Source organism: Tachypleus tridentatus, chromosome 9, assembly GCF_004210375.1.
Source record: "Tachypleus tridentatus isolate NWPU-2018 chromosome 9, ASM421037v1, whole genome shotgun sequence".
Lineage (NCBI taxonomy): Eukaryota > Metazoa > Arthropoda > Merostomata > Xiphosura > Limulidae > Tachypleus > Tachypleus tridentatus.
The window spans coordinates 35,895,057-35,917,963 of NC_134833.1; the positions used below are offsets into that span (position 1 = coordinate 35,895,057).

General features: G+C 36.4%; 1 protein-coding gene across 1 annotated transcript in view; it reads left to right on the forward strand.

Annotated features, from left to right (window-relative positions):
* Positions 1 to 22,907, forward strand: part of LOC143227344 (uncharacterized) — a 108,199-nt gene that overhangs the window by 49,036 nt on the left and 36,256 nt on the right. The window contains 6 exon segments of the mRNA XM_076458798.1: positions 183 to 266; positions 720 to 4,486; positions 4,489 to 10,478; positions 10,655 to 11,529; positions 11,631 to 13,820; positions 14,093 to 15,976. Of these exon segments, the coding sequence (XP_076314913.1) occupies positions 183 to 266; positions 720 to 4,486; positions 4,489 to 10,478; positions 10,655 to 11,529; positions 11,631 to 13,820; positions 14,093 to 15,976 (14,790 nt within the window).

The window sequence follows — 22,907 nt, forward strand, 5'->3', positions numbered from 1 at the left end:
CGCCATTTTGTATAAGAGAAAATAGTAGCTCTTTTATGTCCTTAATCCCACAGACTTACGTAAATCTATACACAACTCATACGTATTAAACTTTTCATTCATTTTTTTTTTTCTGCAGTGTAACGTGGAACTTACACTTGCAGTAAAAAGCAACTGATTTTCTTGCTAATTTTCTCTGTTAGACGAAGAAACATCATCCTATTTGTGTCCAGATGAAGATCAACTCCAAGGACTTTTAGGTGTGGAAAGAAAAAAGCGAGAAGCAGGTAATTAAAAAATATTGTTAACTGAAAAAAAAAACATTTTCCAAAGCGTCTGACTTTTAAAACTATTATAGCGACTTGTGATGGTTTCGGTTTTGGATTCAACAGGCGTTTGTCTCTGTCTTAATAATCACATATTGTTGGTTCTTCTAACATTATACGAAGCTTGTTGAAATACCAGAAACTGTTATTATTCATTTAAAGGTGGTTGCACCAAGACAGTAAAACTGTTGGCAATGAGTTAACAAACTTTCCCATAAATTATTTTGTAAACAAAAGATTGTAAACAAAGTATGACACGTAACTCCATAAACGATTTAGAAATCACTAGAATTCCTACCAGGTATAAAAAATTAAAACAAACAAATGTGACATATTTTAAAGAAATAATTTAGTACAGTGTCACTATTGTTAAGTCAATGGCTGATGGTAATGTCTTCCATGATTTTTATACAGATATCACAGGACTAGTCCAACCAACGGGTTTGCTGAGCTCTTTGGTGAATTCAGAGGTCAGAGGTCGGACAACAATATTGTATGTAACTCAAATATTTGGTACCTACGTGGGCAATAATTACGCTAAAATATATAGGACTAAACACAGTGCTATAACCGCAACAGAAACTTTGAGCTTCCGCACTCGCGAACCTTTTTCTAGAATCTCGATTGCTGCAAGTCCAGAAAGGGATCGTTTTTTAACAACCGCCAGACATACAATAAGCCCTACTAAAGTATTTTATCCAACCGGTCTCATATCTACAATAACTGGTACTGAGATTACCGATGATAGAACAACGATCTACACGACGGAAGTTCACAGAAAATATATCGACGGAACGTATGCTCAGGTCCTCAAAAGCTATTCCACAGTAATGTATCCAGCTCCTTCAGTGAATAAAATCGAAGCCGGTGCCTCTGGTTTTTCTACTTATAAAATAACGAGCGCATCTGAACGATTTGCTTCCTTAACGTCTGGAAAGGTCTATCAAACAGCTGTCAACGAATTAGCTTCGTCACTGAGCTCGTCCACTTATCATAAACACGAGGTGGAAAAACTAGAAAACGAAATTCACAGAGGTCAAAGGTATCACCCTCTTGGAGAACTTGGAACTGTGCCTTCTGGATTTTTCCTGATGGGAGACAGGCTGATTCAAGATGACGAACTCCAAAAGAAAACGGAAAAGTACTTGTCATCTCTAACAGAACCACTTCTTATTAATGAATTTAGAGAAATTAAAACATCTCCTACAGCGGGATTCATACACACTGTTCTAAATGGTCTTACTGGTTCATTTGTTCAACCAGAGGACAATGTCCAGGAGACGACGCTTTTAGAGGTTGGACTTCGAGATGGTCGTATTGGAACCGTTTTCCACGATCACGGAGAGGGATCAGTTATGACCGTTACGGGTACGCAAAGAATTTTTGTACATCAAAGCCAAGACTTGAATACCAGCTACAAGCTTTTCACTGGTACTTACGTCAGGGGAGCTGGTCCCCAACAAGGCACATACATGTTTTTCTTCGGTCAGAGACAGCTTCCTGAAAACACCGAATTAATTCAGTCGACTAGAGTTGAAGAACAGATCCTCTTTGGTGAAACTAAAATTGGAAGCGAAGACATGGAAGACACAATGTATCACGAAGTTAAGTTAACACAGCAGAAAGCAATTCAAGCCAGTCAAGAAGATAAACAGTTTAACACGCCAAAGGTCATATTAAGCCAATTTGAAAAGAAGAAAAGCGAGTCTTACGCGCCTTACGAAATGTATGAAGCCACTGTTTTAAATAAAGGTGACATACTAAATTTAGGCAACACCAGAAATATAAAGCCTAAAAACATAGTTTATGCAACTGTGTATCCAGAAAGTTATTACAGAAGGGCTCAATATGAGGACTCTCAACAAGAAGCTCACCGACTTAACATAAAAGCAAGGCAAAGTGCCAGAAAAGTTGGAGCTTTAAAAGGTGATGTAACCATAACAGATGAGACTCAGTCGCCACCCACGGCTGACAATACTTTTGGTGGCTTAGAATATACTGAAACAGATCCTTTGAAAATAGGTTTGGGAAACGGGAACCAACCTAAACAGAATTTAAGACGTGCAGAGAAGTCAATTCTTGAGCCACATAAAATAACTCAAAAGTCAGATTTTCGACTTACCAAAACTGTAGGTCGGTTTGGCCCGATTTATGATCCATTGTTTGGAACAAATACTTTTGAAGTTCCAGAAGATAAATTTTTGTATGCTACATTCATTTCTTCCACTTCTGAGAAACCTCGTGAAGGACGAAATTTTGAAACTAAGATGACGAAACCTTTATCAAGTGAAATTATTACAACAGTAACACTATTTGGATTTGCCAAGTTTTCCACGGTCATATCTGGTACACAAGTATTGTTCTTACCGTCTTCTGTTCCCTATTCCCAAACAGAAGACCTATACTCTTCAATGTCTGATATTAGTGTTAATAAAAAAATGAAAACAAAGACAGAAATAGAATCAACTGAAATCAACGTAGAGTCGCAAATTATAAAGCAATCCATGAAAACTTCAAAAACGGAAAAGGAAATTGAATCTAAAAGTGAAGGCTTTTTAAAGGATGCTACTGATCTTGTGTTTGTCACGGAAACCTTTCCAACCTTGGAGTCTATGTTCTTTATAACGAAAAGTAATGAAGCTCCAAAGAATGTGATGATTACAGAAAAAAATGTTGACCAATTTTCAAGTGAGTTGAAATTTTCCAGTAAAGTAAATGAAATTCGTTCCGAATATATTTTTTCAGATTTAATAGGAAAAGACACGAACACAGAAACAGCTTCTGAGGAATATCAGATTATGAGTTCTAAAGGTTATTCGTCTAGTGTTGTTGCAAAGGATTTGGTAAGCCCTACACAACCATTGAAGCATGATACTTCAACAACTTCTATTGAAACGACACTTTATCCGACTGGCTTAATAACATCGTTAACTGGAAAGGAAATTAATGATGGTGTAACTACAGAATGGAAAACCCTTGTTTACGGCACCTTTATCAATGGAAAGTATGCTCATGTGATTCAGAGCACCTCTAGTCTTTTCTTCACTGTTCAAAAAACTAAAGAACCTGTTACTGAAACTGATGATTACGAACTAAAAACCATAAACTCATTCGAATTAGGAGTATTTGAGGAAACAAGTTCTAGCAAGAGCTATTCTGAAAATCAGGCAGATTCTGATTACTCTTCCATCTCTCTCTTGTCTCAACTTTCTAGAGATGAAATGCCAACTTCAGTGTATAGTTCAGGTATTTCAAGCACTAAAAGTTATATCCCGGAGACGGAAGACTACCTTTCTTCTGATAATATCTCAAGTAAAGGACCTTTTGTCGATGAAAGTGAGATACACGTAATAGCTGAACCTGAGGAATCAGACCTTTACGTATCGAATGAACTTAATTCTCTGTCAGTACTGAAACAAAGAAGTTCTGATATTTTACTAAAGTCAATATCTTTAAAGCCATCAATTAAAATAATGTCTAGTATTGAAAATAAAAAAATAATAAGTGATATTAGTAATTCATTACAACAGCAGTCTAATATATTTTCTTCAGTTATGGAAAAATTGACAGAAAGTCAAGATTTTGAAGTGATGTCTTCAACTGCTACTGAAGTAAGTTCCATTTATCCACCAGATCATCTAATATCTCAAACGCCTGAAATTTCCGAAGAAGTAACAGATGAAGTTGTTACTATAAGTCTTCCATCTAAAGAACAAAATATCTTCTTACTTACTTCTGCAGACACAGCTGAAGAAACGCAAAATTCACAACAGGCAAGTGCATCGGTTATTTTGACAGCTGGTTTTATTTTGCCCGGTTTAGTAGTAGAAACAAAGGAAACAAATACACTACTTCAAAGTACAACCGTAGGTGAAGTACCGTCTTTGAGCAATAGTTTTACTTCATCATTGCCAAGCATACTAACAGGAAATTTTATTATTCCTGGAAAATCTGAACCGTCAGAAGAGACAACTGGAGAAGCGAAGACCATAGTTGGTGGGTTTATCTTGCCAGATACTCAGGAGACAAATCAAGAGTCATCAACTGAGATAAACTCTGAAGAAAACGTAAAAGAAACGCATCATATTCTAACGGCGGGTTTTATTTTACCGGGGCGTGATGGAGAAAAGCGCCCTCTTAGTGAAGAAAAAAAGAGAGCTCTGAGAAGAGTGATGATGGTGTGAGGTTCAAAGATGATGTAACTTCGAACTCTGAAACATCCGCTAAGACAATATTAACAGGCGGATTTATTTTACCGAATATTAATGTGGAAGATAACACAAAACCGACTGATCTTAGGATTGAGACCACTTCAAGTGGTTTAAGTTCGTCTGCTCTCGACAGTTTGGTTACTCAGACAGAGAAAATCATTGAAGCAGGTGAAGACAATCTTTCTAATGCAAAAGATACACGAACTCAAACAGCTAAAACTTCCTCTCAAACAACTCTAACAGGTGGCTTCATTTTGCCAAACACGCAATCCGAAGATATCACCAAACACGCTCGTACTGATATTGAAGACACCAGACGTGTATTAATTTTGCCCACTCCTTCTGTGAACAAAAGCAAAAAAAGCGAAAAGGACGAAAGAGATTTCGTTTTTTCCGATTTAAGCGAATCAGCAAAAACATCAAGAAAAGCTAAAGAATTCTTGAACGAATCGTCTATTATAAAAGACGACCACAAGAGTAATTCACTTACTCAGAGACAAATTTCCAGAGAAAGGCAGCTGGGTGCAAATAAGTCAACAGTCACGTTTTTGTCTCACGAAGTGGAAGGTCTGTTGCCTTCAATATCATTTCCGGTCACGTACTTTACAACGTTAACCTACTTCACCACTTACTTAAAAGATGGAAATACCAAAGTTTCATCCAGTGAAGAGATTAGGTCACAGATATTCACTGACAGTGAACAGCTTGAAAGATCACAGAAAGCTACGTCATCTGCCGTGGATAAAACGTTAGCGAGCGAGATTACGTCTACCAAAACACTTCCTCCTATTACTTATTACACTACATATACTTATTTTACAACAGTGTATAGAGGAGGCTCGAGTACAATATCTACAAGTCTAAAGACTGTTACAGACATTGTCAGCTCATCAGTGACCTCACCAATATCTGAGACTGTAAGCCCAACTTACAGTGTTTTAGTTTACCCTACAACTTATTACACCACACTAACATATTACACCACTATAGTAAGAAATGGTAAAACATCTGTTAACAGTCAAGAAGAAGTAAGGTCGAACGTTGTGACACCCAGAACCCAACTCAAGTCCACTAAAGAATTAGTAGAAGTTACGTCACCGCTTCCTTCTCTCAATAGAGCACAGAAAAAAACCTATTTCACTACATATACCTATTATACAACACACTATAAGAACGGGACACCTATTGTAAACAGTCGTTTTGATACAGTATCGACAGTTGTATCTGATCAAACGAAGGATCATTCTGAAATATCCAATGAAAAACAATCAATTGTTTTTGAGAGTGACACTTCAGTACTTAGAAGTTCATTGCAGATTTTAAAAACCACTTTTTACACGACTTTTACGTATTTTACTACAGTACTTAAAGGAGATAAAACAATCGTAAAAACCAACGAACATACAATCACCAATGTCGTTGCAAGTGGTGTCACAGAAACTATTTCAAAGAGCAAATCATCAGTGATTCCAACACCAGTAGTACAAACGTTATATACTACATACACCTATTTTACAACTTTGCTCATAGGCGGCAGTACCACTGTAACTAGCAGTGAGAGTGTTGTGACTAATACAAAAACTGTTTTTGCTAGTGCTGCCATTACAATTCCAAAGAAACAGACGTCTATAATTACTTCAACGGGTGACAGTACACTGCCAGCCAGATTGGAAGACGAAAATACAATAAAGTCTTCTTTTTTGAGTAGTTTTGATGATGGCATAACGGTTATAAGCACATTGTCCGAAAGTCTAAATGATAAAGAAGAGAGTACAACACTTGATAAAACCAAGAGCCGAATTAGTCTATCAGCCAATGATGTTCGTGTTTTAAAAACAGCTATTACTTCGTATTCTAATGGTAATCCAGGTGCATCAGGAAGAGAAAAAACACTTACAAGCTCAGTGAGTAAGAAAATAATCCATTCTGATTTAATATTACCCGGATCAGTAGAAAACAAATCCACGATAAAACCTTCAACTGCGATAGAAACTTTTTTTACGACTTACACGTACCTGACAACGTACTACAAAGACAATAGAGAATCTGTATCAACACGTAAGGAGACGGTTACAAAATACGTAACCGTTACCGATGGTATTCAACCCACCTCTACGAGAAAAGTGAATTTAGTTGTCACCTCCACAAATACCCCATCTACTGTGACACCTGCACTGCAAGGGTCCTTCAGTTCTGAATTGGATCTTAATGAACTTTTAGGTGGTCTTGGCGCACCTTCAACCCAGTACACTACCTACACATACTTCACTACTTTGTTCCGTGATGGAAGTACAGTTGTATCCTCAGATACAAAAGTAGTATCAAGTGTGATCACTGGATCCCTGGATTTAGATGCCATTGCTCGATCAGCAGCAAGCCAATTAAAGAGAAATCGACTGACTCAGGCAGCTCAACTTAACAAAGAGAATAATGTCTCACCAACTACTAGAACTAAATTCACAACACACTATACAACATTTACCTATTTCAGTACAATTATTAAAGATGGAAGTACGTCTGTAAGTAGTCATTTGACAACAGTTACTAATGTAGCAACAGAAACGTCCATCTTGCCTGTTTCAAAATTACCCAGTGTTCCAAGTACGGAGGAAGACAAAATACGAAAGAAACGAGATGTTACAACTACAACCTCGTCGTTCTACACTACAAGATCCACCAAATATAAAGATGATTATTTGGAGGAAAAAACGTATCTGAAAAATGTTCCTATATATAAATCAAAATATTGGAGATATTTCGATAATGTCAACAAGTATATCTCGAGCTTTGGAGACTCAATGTCGTCAGCCCCAGAAACGAGGTTCTTGACTTATACCCAAAATGAAACCCCATTTAGTGAAGGTTATCCGTTTGTAGTGAGCAGAGGTGCTGCTGTTCCTAATGTTGTTTTAGATTCAACTCTTCCAACATCAACAGGTTTCCAACGACTTAAACGACCTCCGACCAAATCATTTAATGATGATAAAAAATCTCAGTTTAAAATATTTCTTGGAAATTCTAAAAATAGCACAAATACTCCTGTAAGAAGAAAGCTTCTTACTTTTCAAGAATATTACCATGTTGATAACTACAGTGATGTCTTATTGAGTAAAAAGAAAGAAAGCCACAAAAAGTCAAAAGTACGTTCTATGATAGACCAGAACAACTTGTATCCAACAGGTCTTCTTCATTCTCTCAAATTTAAGGACATAAATAAGGGAATAACCACAATTTATTCTACAGAAGTCTATGGAACATTTATAAGAGGATCTTACACTCAACTAACTGAAAGACATAGTTATACATATCCGAAGATTGCAGATGGAAGTGATAAGACTAATATCCCATTGATTAACCCAACTCCCGTTGGAAACACTTTACTTGAGCCTCAAACTTATAAAAATCCATCCAGAGTTGGTCTACTATCATCATTCGTTAATAGTGAAATAAATGATGAAACCACAACTTTCTACACAACGAAAATACATGGTTCTTACATTGGTCATATTTATGTTCACGTGGACCATACAACGTCTTCCATAAAGATGCCAGAATCGTCAACATCAGCTCCAATAGGACTGCTATCATCTATAGCCAGCGCTAACGTAATTGGACCATCTACAACGTTCTGGACAACTAAAATATACGGAATAAATTTAAATACAGAACCAAAAGTTTCAAAAGTTCTAAATTTTAGTAATCAAAAAATCTCAATTCGTTCAACGCCAAAGTTAGATGCATATAAAAAAGATTTTATGAAAACCCATATTTCAACAACAGTGAATAATAACGTTTCTAAACTATTTACCACAAATTTCATGAATGAAATATATGGACAATCTGCACAAATATCTTCACAAACAACTTATTCTATCAAATCAACAACTGTCACAGCATCAAGTTTTGCATCAGTTTTCAAATCCACGAATTCTTATAAAGCAGGTTTGATATCATCTGCAATCAGAAGCCGAGTTAATGAAGATAAAAAAAGTTATATCACTGCAAAAGTTTTCCATGGAAGCGATATTGGATTTTATGATGCCGAGGTGCCAAGGTCCTCTAACATCAACAAAGTTACTACTGAACCAGATGAATACAATATGGGTCTTTTGTCTTCTAGTGATGTAAATAACGACCTCTTAACACTGAATGTTTCCAATCGTCATGGCACATACATTAGTGGAGTTAATTCTCATGTTAAAAGCTTTACAGCTCAATTACTCTCAGTGAAACCAATATCTACAAAGAGTTCGAGATCAACTCAGACTGATCTTGTATCTGCTACTACGAGTACCGAAGTAAATTATGGTATCACAACTTTACATACTACTCTTGTTTATGGAACTAGCATCGAAGGACTTTATACACATATTGTTAGACAAGCACCAAGAGTCTTACCTGTTAGTAAATCTACAATGTATGCCAAAGCAGAGGATTATTTTAATACGGATGGTTTCATAACGTCTACTCTTAGAACAGAACTGAACGATTGGACAACAACTCTTCATACAACTTTAAGCTACGGAACGAATTTAAAGGGGTTTTATACAGATGTAACTCACAGTAGTTCAACTGTCATTGCTCCAACATCCGTAAAAATAAACAGTCAGAATATGGGGCTGGTTGAAATAACAGGTGAGTCTAATGACGGAACTTCAACCCTCCACACTACTCAGACATATTTTGATGTAGCAAAACATTCATCGAACATACTGACAGACATCGATAACTTATTAAAGGAAAAGAGATCCGTGTTGTATCCTGTTGATATCCAGGAAACGCAAGTACGCTATCAAACTGCAACTAGAATTACCATTACCAAACAAACCAACAATGAGCTGGATAGGCCATCTAAACATATGGAAGCTTCTTTACCTTCAGACATTTTCCATTTGAAAGAAAATATTTTTTTAGAATTTAAAAATAATGAAGAGAATGAAGTTGAAGAGGCTGTTAGATTCTCCGATACAAAACGCAAGCAAGTTTTTGAATTTCATCCAGTTTTAAATGAAAAAGTAAAACTCTTTCCAAGTCCAGGAGTAAAACCAGATAAGCTATTGCATACTTCCGAGAATCCTGTTATTTCTACCTTAACTCCACAGGAGTTTCAGCGCAATGAAAATAAGTATGGATATTACTATAAGTACTCAGTTCAAAATTCCGAGTCGAATTTTGATGACAAAGAAAATACTCCAAAAAACAATGTGCATTTCCCAACTCCAGGGGAACTAACAAAAAAAAACAAAGCAAAGGTAGATGACAACGACGAGAGAGAGAAAATAATACATGATGATGGCCTTAAATACAGCGAAAATGGCGACTTTTATTACGACAGCTATTATTATTATTATGACGACGACAAACAAAATCATCACGATCAACCACATAAACGAACAACGGAAGGGCACAATGTATTTGCTTCCCGTCGCAGTAGACGAGATAAATCAAGAAACTCTTTTAGCATTAGAAAGTTTCGACCGTTTATTAGACCTAAGCAAACTCTGGGACAGACTAGTGCTAATACCCTCAGTAATGATGATGTTCAAGAGGAAACGTCAAACGTTGCAGATGACGAAACCACTTCTTTCAATCCAACTGAAAAACAAACTTCTGGAATCAGTATCAAACCATTCCTTTCTAGAGCCAGACCAGCTTTATTTACTCATATCAAATCACCAAGTAAGCCTTCCTTCACTTTCAGGATTCGTCGACCTTCTTTTACGCGTCGCTTTAATCCTTTTGGAAAAGGTTCTGATGAAAATGTTGAAAGTGACAAAAATGAAGAAGCAGATAGTGATAATGAAGAAGAAAAAGAAAGGGACAATATTGAAGCCAGTGAAGCTGTAATAAGTACTACAACTTCACAGAAGTTCTCTTTTGATACATTCAGAAATGGAAAGAGACGTCCCTTCCTATCAAGAAATACGGAGCGTGTTTTTCAAAGTCGGGGAGACCTTCATTTTTGAAAAGCCGAAGTTCAGTGTCTTCTTCACCCCAAACTGATGAAAGGTCTGACTCAGATGGTATTGAGGACGAAGACAACAACACCGAAGACAACGAAAATACAGATTCCGATTCACTTAACAACGGAAAAGTTAATAGGGAAGTGCAGAACCAATTTAGACGTATTACTTTTAGACAAAGATTTAGAAAAAACAAAGAAAATACAGAATCGCCCAGAGAAGAGGAAAATCACGAAAATAAGCAGAACCAGTTCAGGCGAATTACATTTGGACGAAGATTTGGAGAAGATGATGAAAATGAAGAATCACCCAAGAACGAGAAAACAAGAGAGATCCTACATAAACAGTTCAGTCGAACTACTTATGTACAAAGGCGTAGAAAAGAAAAGGAAAATTCAGAACCATCTGTGAAAGACGAAACTGTAGAAGAACAGCAGACTCAGTTCAGGCGAGCTACTTTTAGACGAAGAATTGGAAGAAACAATGGACAGCGACAAAACCGATTCAGGCGAAATACTTTTGGAAGTAGACCTAGAAACCACAATAAAGATACAGAATTGCCCGAGGAAGAAAAAACTGAAGATGGACAGCAGAACCAATTCAGGCGAACTAGTTTTAGACAAAGAGTTAGAAAAAATAATGAAAATTTAGAATTATCCAAAAAAGAGAAAGCTAAAGAGCAGCGCCAGAACCATTTCAGGCGAACTAGTTTTAGACAAATACGTAGAAAAAACCATGAAAACACAGAATCACATGAGAAAGGTGAAACTCAAAGGGAGCAGAAAAATCATTTTCGACGAACTACTTTTGCACGAAGACCCATAAAAGACAACGATAACACAGAATCACACGAGAAAGGTGAAACTGAAGACGAGAAGCAAAACTATTTCAGAAGAACTACTTTTTCACGAAAACGCATAAAAGACAACGATAATACAGAATCACATGAGAAAGGTGAAACTCAAAGGAAGCAGAAAAATCATCTCAGACGAACTACTTTTGCACGAAGACCCATAAAAGACAACGATAACACAGAATCACACGAGAAAGGTGAAACTGAAGACGAGAAGCAAAACTATTTCAGAAGAACTACTTTTTCACGAAAACGCATAAAAGACAACGATAATACAGAATCACATGAGAAAGGTGAAACTCAAAGGAAGCAGAAAATCATCTCAGACGAACTACTTTTGCACGAAGACCCATAAAAGACAACGATAACACAGAATCACACGAGAAAGGTGAAACTGAAGACGAGAAGCAAAACTATTTCAGAAGAACTACTTTTTCACGAAAACGCATAAAAGACAACGATAATACAGAATCACATGAGAAAGGTGAAACTCAAAGGAAGCAGAAAAATCATCTCAGACGAACTACTTTTGCACGAAGACCCATAAAAGACAACGATAATACAGAATCACAAGAAAAAGGTGAAACTGAAGATGAGCAGCAAAACAATTTCAGACGAACTACCTTTGCACAAAGACCCATAAAAGACAACGATAATACAGAATCACAAGAGAAAGATGAGACTGAAAAGGAGCAGCAAAACAATTTCCGACGAACTACCTTTGCACGAAGACCCATAAAAGACAACGATAATACAGAATCACATGAGAAAAAAGAAACTCCACTAAAGCAGCAGAATCAGTTCAGACGAACTAGTTTTAGACGAAGATCTGGAATAGTTAGAAAGTTCGATAGAACATCTCCGGTAAAAGAAGAAGTCGAGAATGATGAAGAAGAAGATGTTTTGCATAATCGTATCACTCGGGTTCGCTTACGAAGACCTAAAATTAATACCCGTAGGCAGCACAGGCCACATTTACAAACTTCTTTTAATTTAGTAAATCGAGCTGACCACGTTAATGAAAGAAAACTATCTCACAGTAGATTTCATCTTCGAAGTCAAAGAAAGAGTTCTTCGCGCGAGTCCAAATCGACACAGAAATCATCATCAACCGCTGTTCAAACGTCATCTTTAAACCCTGTAGGGAATGTTAAAACCCCTGTAACACTTAGTTCTTTTGTCTCAGCAACAAAAACTCTACCAATATATCACGGGTTTCGAACATCATATGCCACTATAACAACAACTATGTTAGAATCAACCATCATTGAACCTTCAGAATATTCGATTGTCACGTCAGACGGTACGGTCAAAACTTTATATTCCTCTAAGGTCGGAGTTCCAGATTTAAATGGTCCATCTGAAAACTCGTATACTACTATTACAGAGATAATAATAACAACTTCATCTTTAGAAACGTTCGAAACAGTGCAACGAATAATTGGTTACAGTACCAGAACCGATACTTTAACAAGCCATCAAGTTTATACAAAACTTACAACAATATATAGTACTATTACTCCACATGCTCAAACGCTTTCTGTTTTACAACAACCTTTTCAACTTCCCTTTTTCCCTTCTTCCATTCAAAATAGTGTAAGTTATATAACGTCTTCTAATTCGTATGTCACTACTGAAACTATTTACTCTACAAGAGTTCTCCCCATATTCCTAAGAGGAAGAACACATTATCGAACTCTTACGAGTACAATTTTATCTGAAAGCACTGTTGTAAAAACCTCAACTATAGAAGTCCCACAAGCTCAACAACCTTTGGCATTTATTCCTCATGCGTATCAAGCATATTTTCCTTTCAAGCAATTAACCACACAACTGACATTTTACGTCCCTGGAACTAATGGCGATTTAAAGCCTGTGGTTACTAACATAGCTATCCCCATCTTTCAACAACCAATTCTTCACACGAAAATTGCAAGAAGTTTACATGATAACTATCTAAAGCCTGAACCATCGGAATCTCGTATACACAGAGAACCAGAAATGGAAGAAATGTATATGAATTTATTGAGTTCAGAAGGAGAAGTGTTAAACGAAAATCAGTTGCCAAATTCTATAATCCAAACAGAGTCATTAGAAAATGCAAAACTCAGGTTTCAAAAGACAGAAAATCCAAATGATGTTACAATGATATTCAGAGATCAAATAAAAGAAATCTATGAAGAATCGGTTACACTTGCAAAAAGTTTTTCAGAAAAATCTAACTATATTTCTAAAACAGAAGATCGCCAAAAATATGACTTTACGGAAGCACTAGAAACAAGAAATGAAAGATACGCACAAGACAAATACGGATTAAACTCTTCCTTCAAGAAGAGGAAACTTCAGCAGCATAAAAACATCGAGAACGATGATGATTATACAGAATACGAGGATTATCAAATCCTGACATCCTCGGAGAATGAAGAAGAGTCTCATGAGTTGCCGAACAGAGCAGATGACATAGATGCTGTTGATGCCACCAACCTGGGTAAGTCTAATAATTTTCAAATTTTAATGTAGAAATTTGTTCACTTATTCCTGTTCGCTATATTTAAGTCGTAAACCTCTTTATTGGTATGAAAATTTATTATCAATAAGAAGAATCATTTACAAATTTTGTTACTTGCTATTTCGTTCGAGAAAAGACTTACTAAATACAATGTTTATTGTAATGTTTAATTTGTTATTTATCTTTTCACTTTTCCACGATGATTTTTTTTTTGGCTCTCCAATATTATTTTAACTGGATTATTTACACAGTAGGCTTAAAGACCAAAGATGAGAGTGAAGAGCTAGAAGACGTGGCATCTGATGTTCCTGTCTCAGGAAATGTGAGTGGTGACAAAACGATACTCAAGAAAAGACGAACCGTTATTCGCAGGATTAAACCTTCCACTGGTGGGCTAAACCTGCACAGGCGCCGATCTGTGGTTGTAAAGCGAACCAGGTTAAATCAGATTCCGCCTTTACCAACTTCGTCTTCATCAGAGAACAAAAACTTACCAAATACACTTTTAACTTTCGATCCGACACTTTCAAGAAACAAACTAAAAAAAGGAATATCAGAGACCTCCACTTTTAAACCTGTAAGACGTATAATTCGTTTAAAACGTCCTTTAGACCAAACAGAAGAAAACCGACGAGTTTTTGTGACTAAAAAATTAAAAACAGATGAACTACCAAACAATGTCACATCTTTGCAAGTGAGAGAACCATCAACTTCTGATGATGAATTTAGAGCAGACGAACGTATAAATACCTTGAATACTCAAACTTTTCAAAACATTATTTACTCAAGTGATTTACCTTTGACCTTTTATACCACTTTTACTTACTTCACAACATTTGTTAAAGGTACCATTTCTTTTTATACCAGCAGAGAAGCTGTAAGATCAAGTATTGCACTAAAAACTCCCAATCCGGAAATAATAAACATCATTCAAAAATATTCAGGCTATACAAGTGTACTTGGAGAGCAAACCTTCACACCTCTTGGTTCTAGATTACGAGGTGGAACAACAACAATCGTAAATCTTAGATCCAAAGTTCAGGTTGTCAACAGTAACATTCAGAGTGAATTATTTTCAACAAAAACTGTACAGTCTTCTGAAACTAAAACTCTCTTTGGAAAGGACAATGACTATGTACCAGATACAGATTTGCAGTCAATAAAGTCAAACAATGTGAAGAAGAACACGGAAGTAACAGAACCATACTATCCTGTATTTGATCGTGCACAACTTCAAGCATCCTATATTTCAGCTGGCGATGCTAGTTTGGCGGACCAGTACCCTTCTGCCCTGGAGGCTACACCTGAAATCCCAGCAAATAAACAAGAAGGAAGTACTGTGTTTGATGAAGATCCCCCTTTACAGGTGGTCAAATCTATTGTTCGGAGACCCTTTGGCAACCTTAGGAGTCGTACATTTCAGCGAAGACCTGGAGTACGTGTCAGAGTAAAGTCTGTAACCTCAGACGTAAAGACAATTCCTGACTTGACAGATGGAGGTCATTCTGAAACGTTACCAAATCGAGATCTTGAGTTGAGTGACAATCTGTCTTCTTCAAACAATTTGTTTGTATCGTCTTTGGAAAGTACTGAATCGGACTTGGAATTGAATCAAAATGTAGTAAGTGGGATAGATCTGGATTATTCAGCTATCATTTCAACACCAGTAGTTACTTCAACAGTGGATACCTCGAGGAATATAAATAAAGAAACATCAACCTCAGCTACTGATGAAACTGATTCGACGTCCGCGTCACGAAAAAGGTTAAAAATTACAGTTCGAAGACCCATTGGAGCCATACGACCTAGTAGAACAAATGCAAGATTTGTTTTACCGTCTCGGTTAAGTGTAACAAGTCGATCTCAGTATTACATTGTTACTAGAAGTAATCCACTGAGTGCTCTTCGTCCATCAAGGAGGCCATATGGTGTCAAAGTAAGTAAAAGGCTCAGGGCGTCTACCAAAGCACCCGTTCTGACGACTGAAATTGGTAGCTATTCTAACACTACTACATCGCGTATATCTCTACAAGAAAAGGTGGTCACAACCAGTCATGAAGTGGCGGTTACAGTCTCTTCTGCCCTCTCTACAACTGTGGAGCAGACCACTTCACGTATCGTCACTCAACCCACTGGTAAGTGCACTCCAATAATTTGTGTTAAACTATTGTAGATATTTAAGAGCATATAAACAGTTTATTTATTTTTAAACCTTGCCGCGTGTTCATGAAGAGGACACTTGAAGTTGTATAAAACACATGCTATCAGGTCGTACTTCTATGTTCTTAAAGGGGCCGGGTGGTTAAGACGCTCGACTTCTAATCTGAGGGTTGGGGACTCGAATCCTCGTCATACCAAATATGCTCGCCCTTTCATTCTTGGGGCGTTGTAATGTGAAGGTCATTCCCACTATTCGTTGGTAAAAGAGTAACCCAAGAATTGGCGGTGGGTGGTGATGACTAGTTGTCTCCCCTCTACTATAAGCACTGCTAAATTAACGACGGCTAGTGCAGATAGCCCCTGTGTAGCTTTTTGCGAAATTCAAAAAGAAACAAACGTTCCTAAGGGAATCAGTAAAGAGGAAATACCTGAAAATGCGTGTATTTGCATATGTTTTTCTTATAGCAAAGCCACATCGGGCTATCTGCTGAGCCAACCGATGGAAATCGAACGCCTGATTTTAGCTTTGTAAATCCGTATACTTACAGCTATACTAGCGGGGGCACCTAAAAATGAAACGTTTATATCATTATAAGTAAGTGTTAGGAAATTTTATGTTTGTTTTTTTTCGTTAAGAAAATTTATGATGGATAAAAGTTTATACTAACGAGATCTTTTGCGACTACCACTTATAATCGGATTTCACGCGTAGAAATCAATATTTGTAGAATTTTTGGAGATTCATCACCTTTGTTGCTTCGAAGGAAAGTGACGGTTTGTACAACAAATAACTTAATATTTTCAACTTTTAGATTACAAAAATGGGCCTTGATTGACTTTAACTGAATGTTAAATGTGCAGGAACGTTTTTAGATCAAACAACAACAAATTAAATTTAGACCATCGGCAATACGCTGATAGAATATTCCAATTACTTTTCACTTCCAACTTTAAAATCTAAAATGGATTAACTAAACATTTATCATTCAGCTCTGTGTGTGGGTGGTATGATTTTTTTCCTTTACTACTAATAATTTACTACTTTACGAACAGGTCACGAGTTTACTCGTGTTTCTTGTAAAGGGAGCTGGAAGCGTTTTATTTTGGTTCGGACGTTTATTATTTTTATGATTTTTTCTTGCAATAATCATATTTTTATAAATGGTTTTTCACAAAAGACGTAACGTGTTGAGTGAAAATGAGATAATTACTGAACTATTTGATGAAAATTTGTCAGATCTTCCAAGAAAAAGTAAAGATTTTGACGTGTATGTGTTTATGGATCATTCTGGCATTGACTCTAGTTACAGCAATGTTGTTAGACCTACAAAGATATGTTAAGTTGTTGTGCTCTCAACTGATTCCAAGTCAGAAAGTGGTGATGATTCTACAGATGTTCCTCTTACTAATTTGTTTTCCTATTGTGATAATGAAAATTGGTAAGAAAAAGATATTCTACTGAACTTGGAAATGTTTGAAGGAAGTCCAGGGATCACTGTAATTCCATTCGAACTGAAAGCAATATTGCTGTGAAAAGTATAATGTTATTGATGACTTGTGTTGTCAGAATGCGTACTTACCATAATTAAACTGCAAAGAAATAAAAAATGTGATATAATATGGTCCAAAGTTACATCTAGAAACATCAGGAAATTTCTGGGCCTTATTATACTAACGGAGCAGAAAAGAAAATATAACTGATCTAAAGAGTCTCTTTTGATTAACCCAATACTTTTGCAGACAATAAGCCTAAACATATTTGAACAAATTTGGATTTTTTGCATGTTAATTATAATAAGAAAATAAATGTGTCTAAAGCAGGTTTTTCAAAATTCAACCAGTACTGGATTATCGTCTTAATAACTTCAGGACACTATACAAACCAAAGCAATAGTTATTAATGGATGAGTGCGTGATTCCACGGAGAGGACGTTTAATATTACGAATACACAATCTTGCAAAAAATGTGAAATACAACTTTCTGATGAGAATAGTGTGTGAGAGAGAAAGGGTTATATTTGCAAAATGAATATTTATTCTGGTGAGGGGAAACTATTGTAGAAATCCATTCTTGCTCCAATCTTGAATTGTTGTCCCACGTATACCAGGACAATTACTGGAACAGTACTTCCATTGTAAACTTGTTTCTAGAACATAGAAAAAGATTCTGTGGAACAATTATAATGTATGAAGGGTTGCCACCAAGCCTGATGTCTCAACAATGTACAATGTCCACATGAAAGCTGTTGACCGTGTAAATCAGTGCCTACACCATTCTCAGAAAAACAGTGAACTGGACAAAAAATCGTAGTACTTTATCTAATAAATTGTGGCTTTTACAATTCAAATATAATCTACAAAGCTCTGAATCAACACAAAAATATAAAATATAAAGAGCACCTCCTCTCTGTGTCATCAGAATAGATTGCTGCCAAAGAGAAAGAAAGGTCACTGTAACTAGAGAGGAACAAACCCAGTCCACCATCTGAAGCCACAAGGAGAGCCCACATAAAAATCCTCCAGAAAGACACTCTGGTGGCATGAAGAAGCGTATTTATGTGTTCGTTTCTTCTATATGAAAAAAGAAATTTCCTCCAAAGTTTGTACTGCCCATGTAAAGAAAGTAAATTGCAACACAAATGCAAGTTTTGTATGGTTCCACTTCATATAGGAAAATGTTTTACAAGATATCACGCTTTTAAACTTTACTAGATGTCTTTATGTACACACCCTATAAGTTTGAAATGAATAATAAAAAATATAGTTAAACTGTGAACAAAACAAAACGCGCCCAACTACTTTCAAACCCAAAGTTTTAATAAAGAGGCTCTGCTTAAAACACGAGTAAACTCGTGACCTGTTTGCAGTGTGTTGAAAAATCAAGTATGCTTTTGAGTGTTTTAAATGTTGTTTTGGATCAGAAACTGAAAACAAAAATTCGTAGAAACATTTGAAAAACTGCGAGTGTATTAGAATTTTTGTGGTTCTTCGTGAAAAGTTGGTCACTTTACTTCGCTCAAAGAACACAAAATAATAATTACAAACGGTTTCAAAATCTTTCTACAAGCCTTAGTGAGCGTAATCTGTAATTATTATCACTTCAACCATTATTCCTAAGAACGATCAGAATAGGGCTATCTCAGCTGTGTATAAACGTGTTTACACTTTTGTGGCGCCAGTGAATCTGAGTTGTATACCAGTGCTATCGTAAAGGTGAAAAATAAGTTGTTGTTATTACATATGCAATAAATCTAATTAATTTCCAACACCTATTGAGAACTGGCAGAAATAAGAGGTTTTATAATTACGGATTTCAGATCGATATGTTAAAACATTGGTATAAGTGATCAATCAATGTTATGAATTAGTTAATTTCACTAAATGGGCGGGCAGTTAGTCAAGATATTTTTTGTTGTTTCACAGCTATCGGAACTGGAATTTTCAACCCGAGTAACATCTTTCGTGCACGTAGATTAAACGACCAGATAAGAGACGCTAGGTGTATGTATGTGCTTTCTTACAGCAAAGCCACGTCGTGCTATCTGCTGAGCCCACCGAGGGGAATTCGAACCCTTGATTTTAGAGTTGTACATCCGTAGACTTACCGCTGTACCAGCGAGGGATCAGAGACGCTGAAATTCAGGCATATCCGTCCATAATTTTGAACTAATGACTATAGGGAGTGCAGCCAACCAGGAACACGCACCGCCCAAGCGTTTAATTGAGCCCCGTGAAAAAATAACAGGACTGATTATTACTTTTCTAACGGCCCGGCATGGCCTAGCGCGTAAGGCGTGCGACTCGTAATCCGAGGGTCGCGGGTTCGCGCCCGCGTCGCGCTAAACATGCTCGCCCTCCCAGCCGTGGGGTGTATAATGTGACGGTCAATCCCACTATTCGTTGGTAAAAGTAGCCCAAGAGTTGGCGGTGGGTGGTGATGACTAGCTGCCTTCCCTCTAGTCTTACACTGCTAAATTAGGGACGGCTAGCACAGATAGCCCTCGAGTAGCTTTGTGCGAAATTCCCAAACAAACAAACAAACAAAACAAACTTTTCTAACGCACCTCTAACCAAAAGTGCGGCGTGTGTTTATCAGCATAACTTCTAAAGTACCGCAGCTCGGTACTCTAATCAATAAGCCGCGCCCTGCTTTTACAGTTATCAAGTGTTTATAACAACAATTTGTGTACCATGAAACCGTTGACAAAATGATTTAGGGATGTTTGAGATATCATCCTCACATTTCATCGCAAAGACAGTATACATTCATGTACTTATATTTTTTCCCTACTCTATACAGTAGTTCTGTTCAAACTCTACTGTGAGTAACAACAAATAATATATATATATTTAAACTACTTTGACGAATTAATATTTCGAATAATGGCAGTACTCTTTACTTTGTGATATGTTTCAGTAACTTTCATATGAGATTGGTAATTAATCTGGAACACTATTTTGAACATTATAACGGCCCCTCGCATGTTTACGAACATATTTTGTATTTCAACAGTGAATTTCGCAATGAAGTAGGATCATAAGCATAGGATAAAACGCTCATAACTTGTTACGCTCACTGTAATAGAAGTATCTTATCGTCGAGGGTATCGTGGAACAGTTCTATATATATTTGTGTTTACATTTTAAAACGTTTCTGTTAAAGATGGAATGTCGTGTCAGCAAGTTAAATTTTAGTTCTCCGTTTAAAGTGGTTTGTTTTGATTTTCGTGTCAGTGAAAATCTCAACATGGCAAAAACCATGCTTTGTTAAATAAGGAACGTTTTGTTTATTATTTGAAAAAGTATATACATGTTAAAGATTTCTCTTCCTTTCCGCCAGAGGTGAAATTTAAAAGAGAATTTGTGACGTAGAGGCACAATACGTTCTTTGATTGGCCCTACTCTTTACTGTACCATATTTTTGCCTATGCGAGATTCACCAACACAGGTTGGGTCAGAAGCTAAAGAAATACTATTAGGTGTCTTATAATAGTGAATTTGAGATAGTTTTTATTAATATTTCTTCCAAACTCTGGCCTTTCAGTCTCGTTTCTGTTTTACTTTAGCAGTTTTATTTCATAGATACCTTTAGAAATATTTGCTCAAACTTATGAGCATTTCTGATTTACATTAGAAACAACAATTTCCTCTAATCACCTAACAAGAAAATTATAAACAGCTAGAGAAAATTCTTAACTCCGTATTTGTGAATTGTATGTTTTTGAATTTCGCGCACAGCTACTCTCGGACTATCTGCGCTGGTCGTCCCTAATTTAGCAGTGTAAGACTAGAGGGAAGGCAGCTAGTCATCACCACTCATCGCAAACTGTTGGACTACTCTTTTACCAACGAATAGTGGGATTGACCGTCACATTATAACGCCCCCACGGCTGGGAGGGCAAGCATGTTTGGTGCGACCGAGATTCGAACCCGCGACCCTCGGATTACCAGTCGAACGCCTTAATAAACTGGCTATGCCTCGCTTTGTGAATTGTTAAATACCACACCTCTTTAATGCAAAGTCAGTAAATGTCTTTAAACTGCCAAATTTCTGTGTTACTTAATAATCTATTTTGTTATAACTGCAAACGTTAACACTGCAAGGTTTTTAATTAATTCTTTAACACCTTTTAATCTATTCACGCACACAAATTACACATACATAGATGAATAAGAAACTGAAAACACGTTCAATCTAAGCCTATTTTGTAGAAACAAAATTAATGTTTAACGGAACCAGTAAAAATAGCTCACAAAGTAGAGTTTCAATGAGAAAAGCGAAAAGGGAGCTGCGAAAGTAAAGTTTTTAGGCACTTTTGTTTGTGTGTAAAAACAAAACACAGTTATATACAGTTAGAAATAGTTAAAGACTCATAATACAGACATGTCTACATATTGTTCAAAACTATTCAATGTTATATACATATATTACAAGATAAAGTGCTAAAATGTGTGTGTTACCCCAAAATGCTGAATATTAAGGCAGAGTCAGCATAACTGAAACCAGATTTATCCATCTTTTTAACAGCTTATTTGTCAGTTAATCATCATTACATTTCCAGTTAAAATGAAACCTAATTAAAATTTGAAGTAAAACACGTCTCTAAATATAATAAAATTTACCGAAATTTTTTGAAATAATTACGAAATTTTAAATGTTAGTTTTTATTAATCATTGGAATAGGCTTGGCATACCCACTTTGTTAGGGTGCCGAGAATGTTAATCATAGGGTTCGTGGTTCAAGTCCCCTCGCCACAAGTCGTGTTCCGTACTTTAGGATTGTAGTTGTACTTTGAGAATGACTGTTAAATACCACTATGATACAATAATTTGCAATGGTGCTCTTCACTAACCCCATTTTTCCTAGTTTATTTTTAAAGTCGAAATTAGGGTCGACTATGAGGTGCGCACACACACTCTTTAAAAATCAAGCAGAATAAATACAAGCTTTTAAATTTTTCAATACGGAGGGTTTTATTTCAAATATTCAAGCAGAGTTACACAATGGATGCTTGATTCAGCCATCCCTACTTTTGAACTGATAGAACAGAGAAAGAAGGGCAGTCAGTTGAATCCCCCGCCAACTCTTAGGCTACTTTGATATAATACTGGGACTAGACCGTCAGTCTTATAATGCAACCATGGCTCCAAAGTATGATTTTGTGGCAACAGAACAGATTTTCGGCGCAGCTCCTCAGTTTGTTTGTTTGTTTATTTGTGTTTTAGCACAAAGCCACGTTGAGCTTCCTGCGTCTTATCATCTTTGACAGATCAGCTATTGTTTTCCCTTTTAATTATAATGAATGTGTTGTTCACAAAACGAAAATTATAATTTCAAGTGGTAATTAAAGTGATCGAAACTCTTAATTATATCTGTTATATTATTATCCCACAGATGTATTATA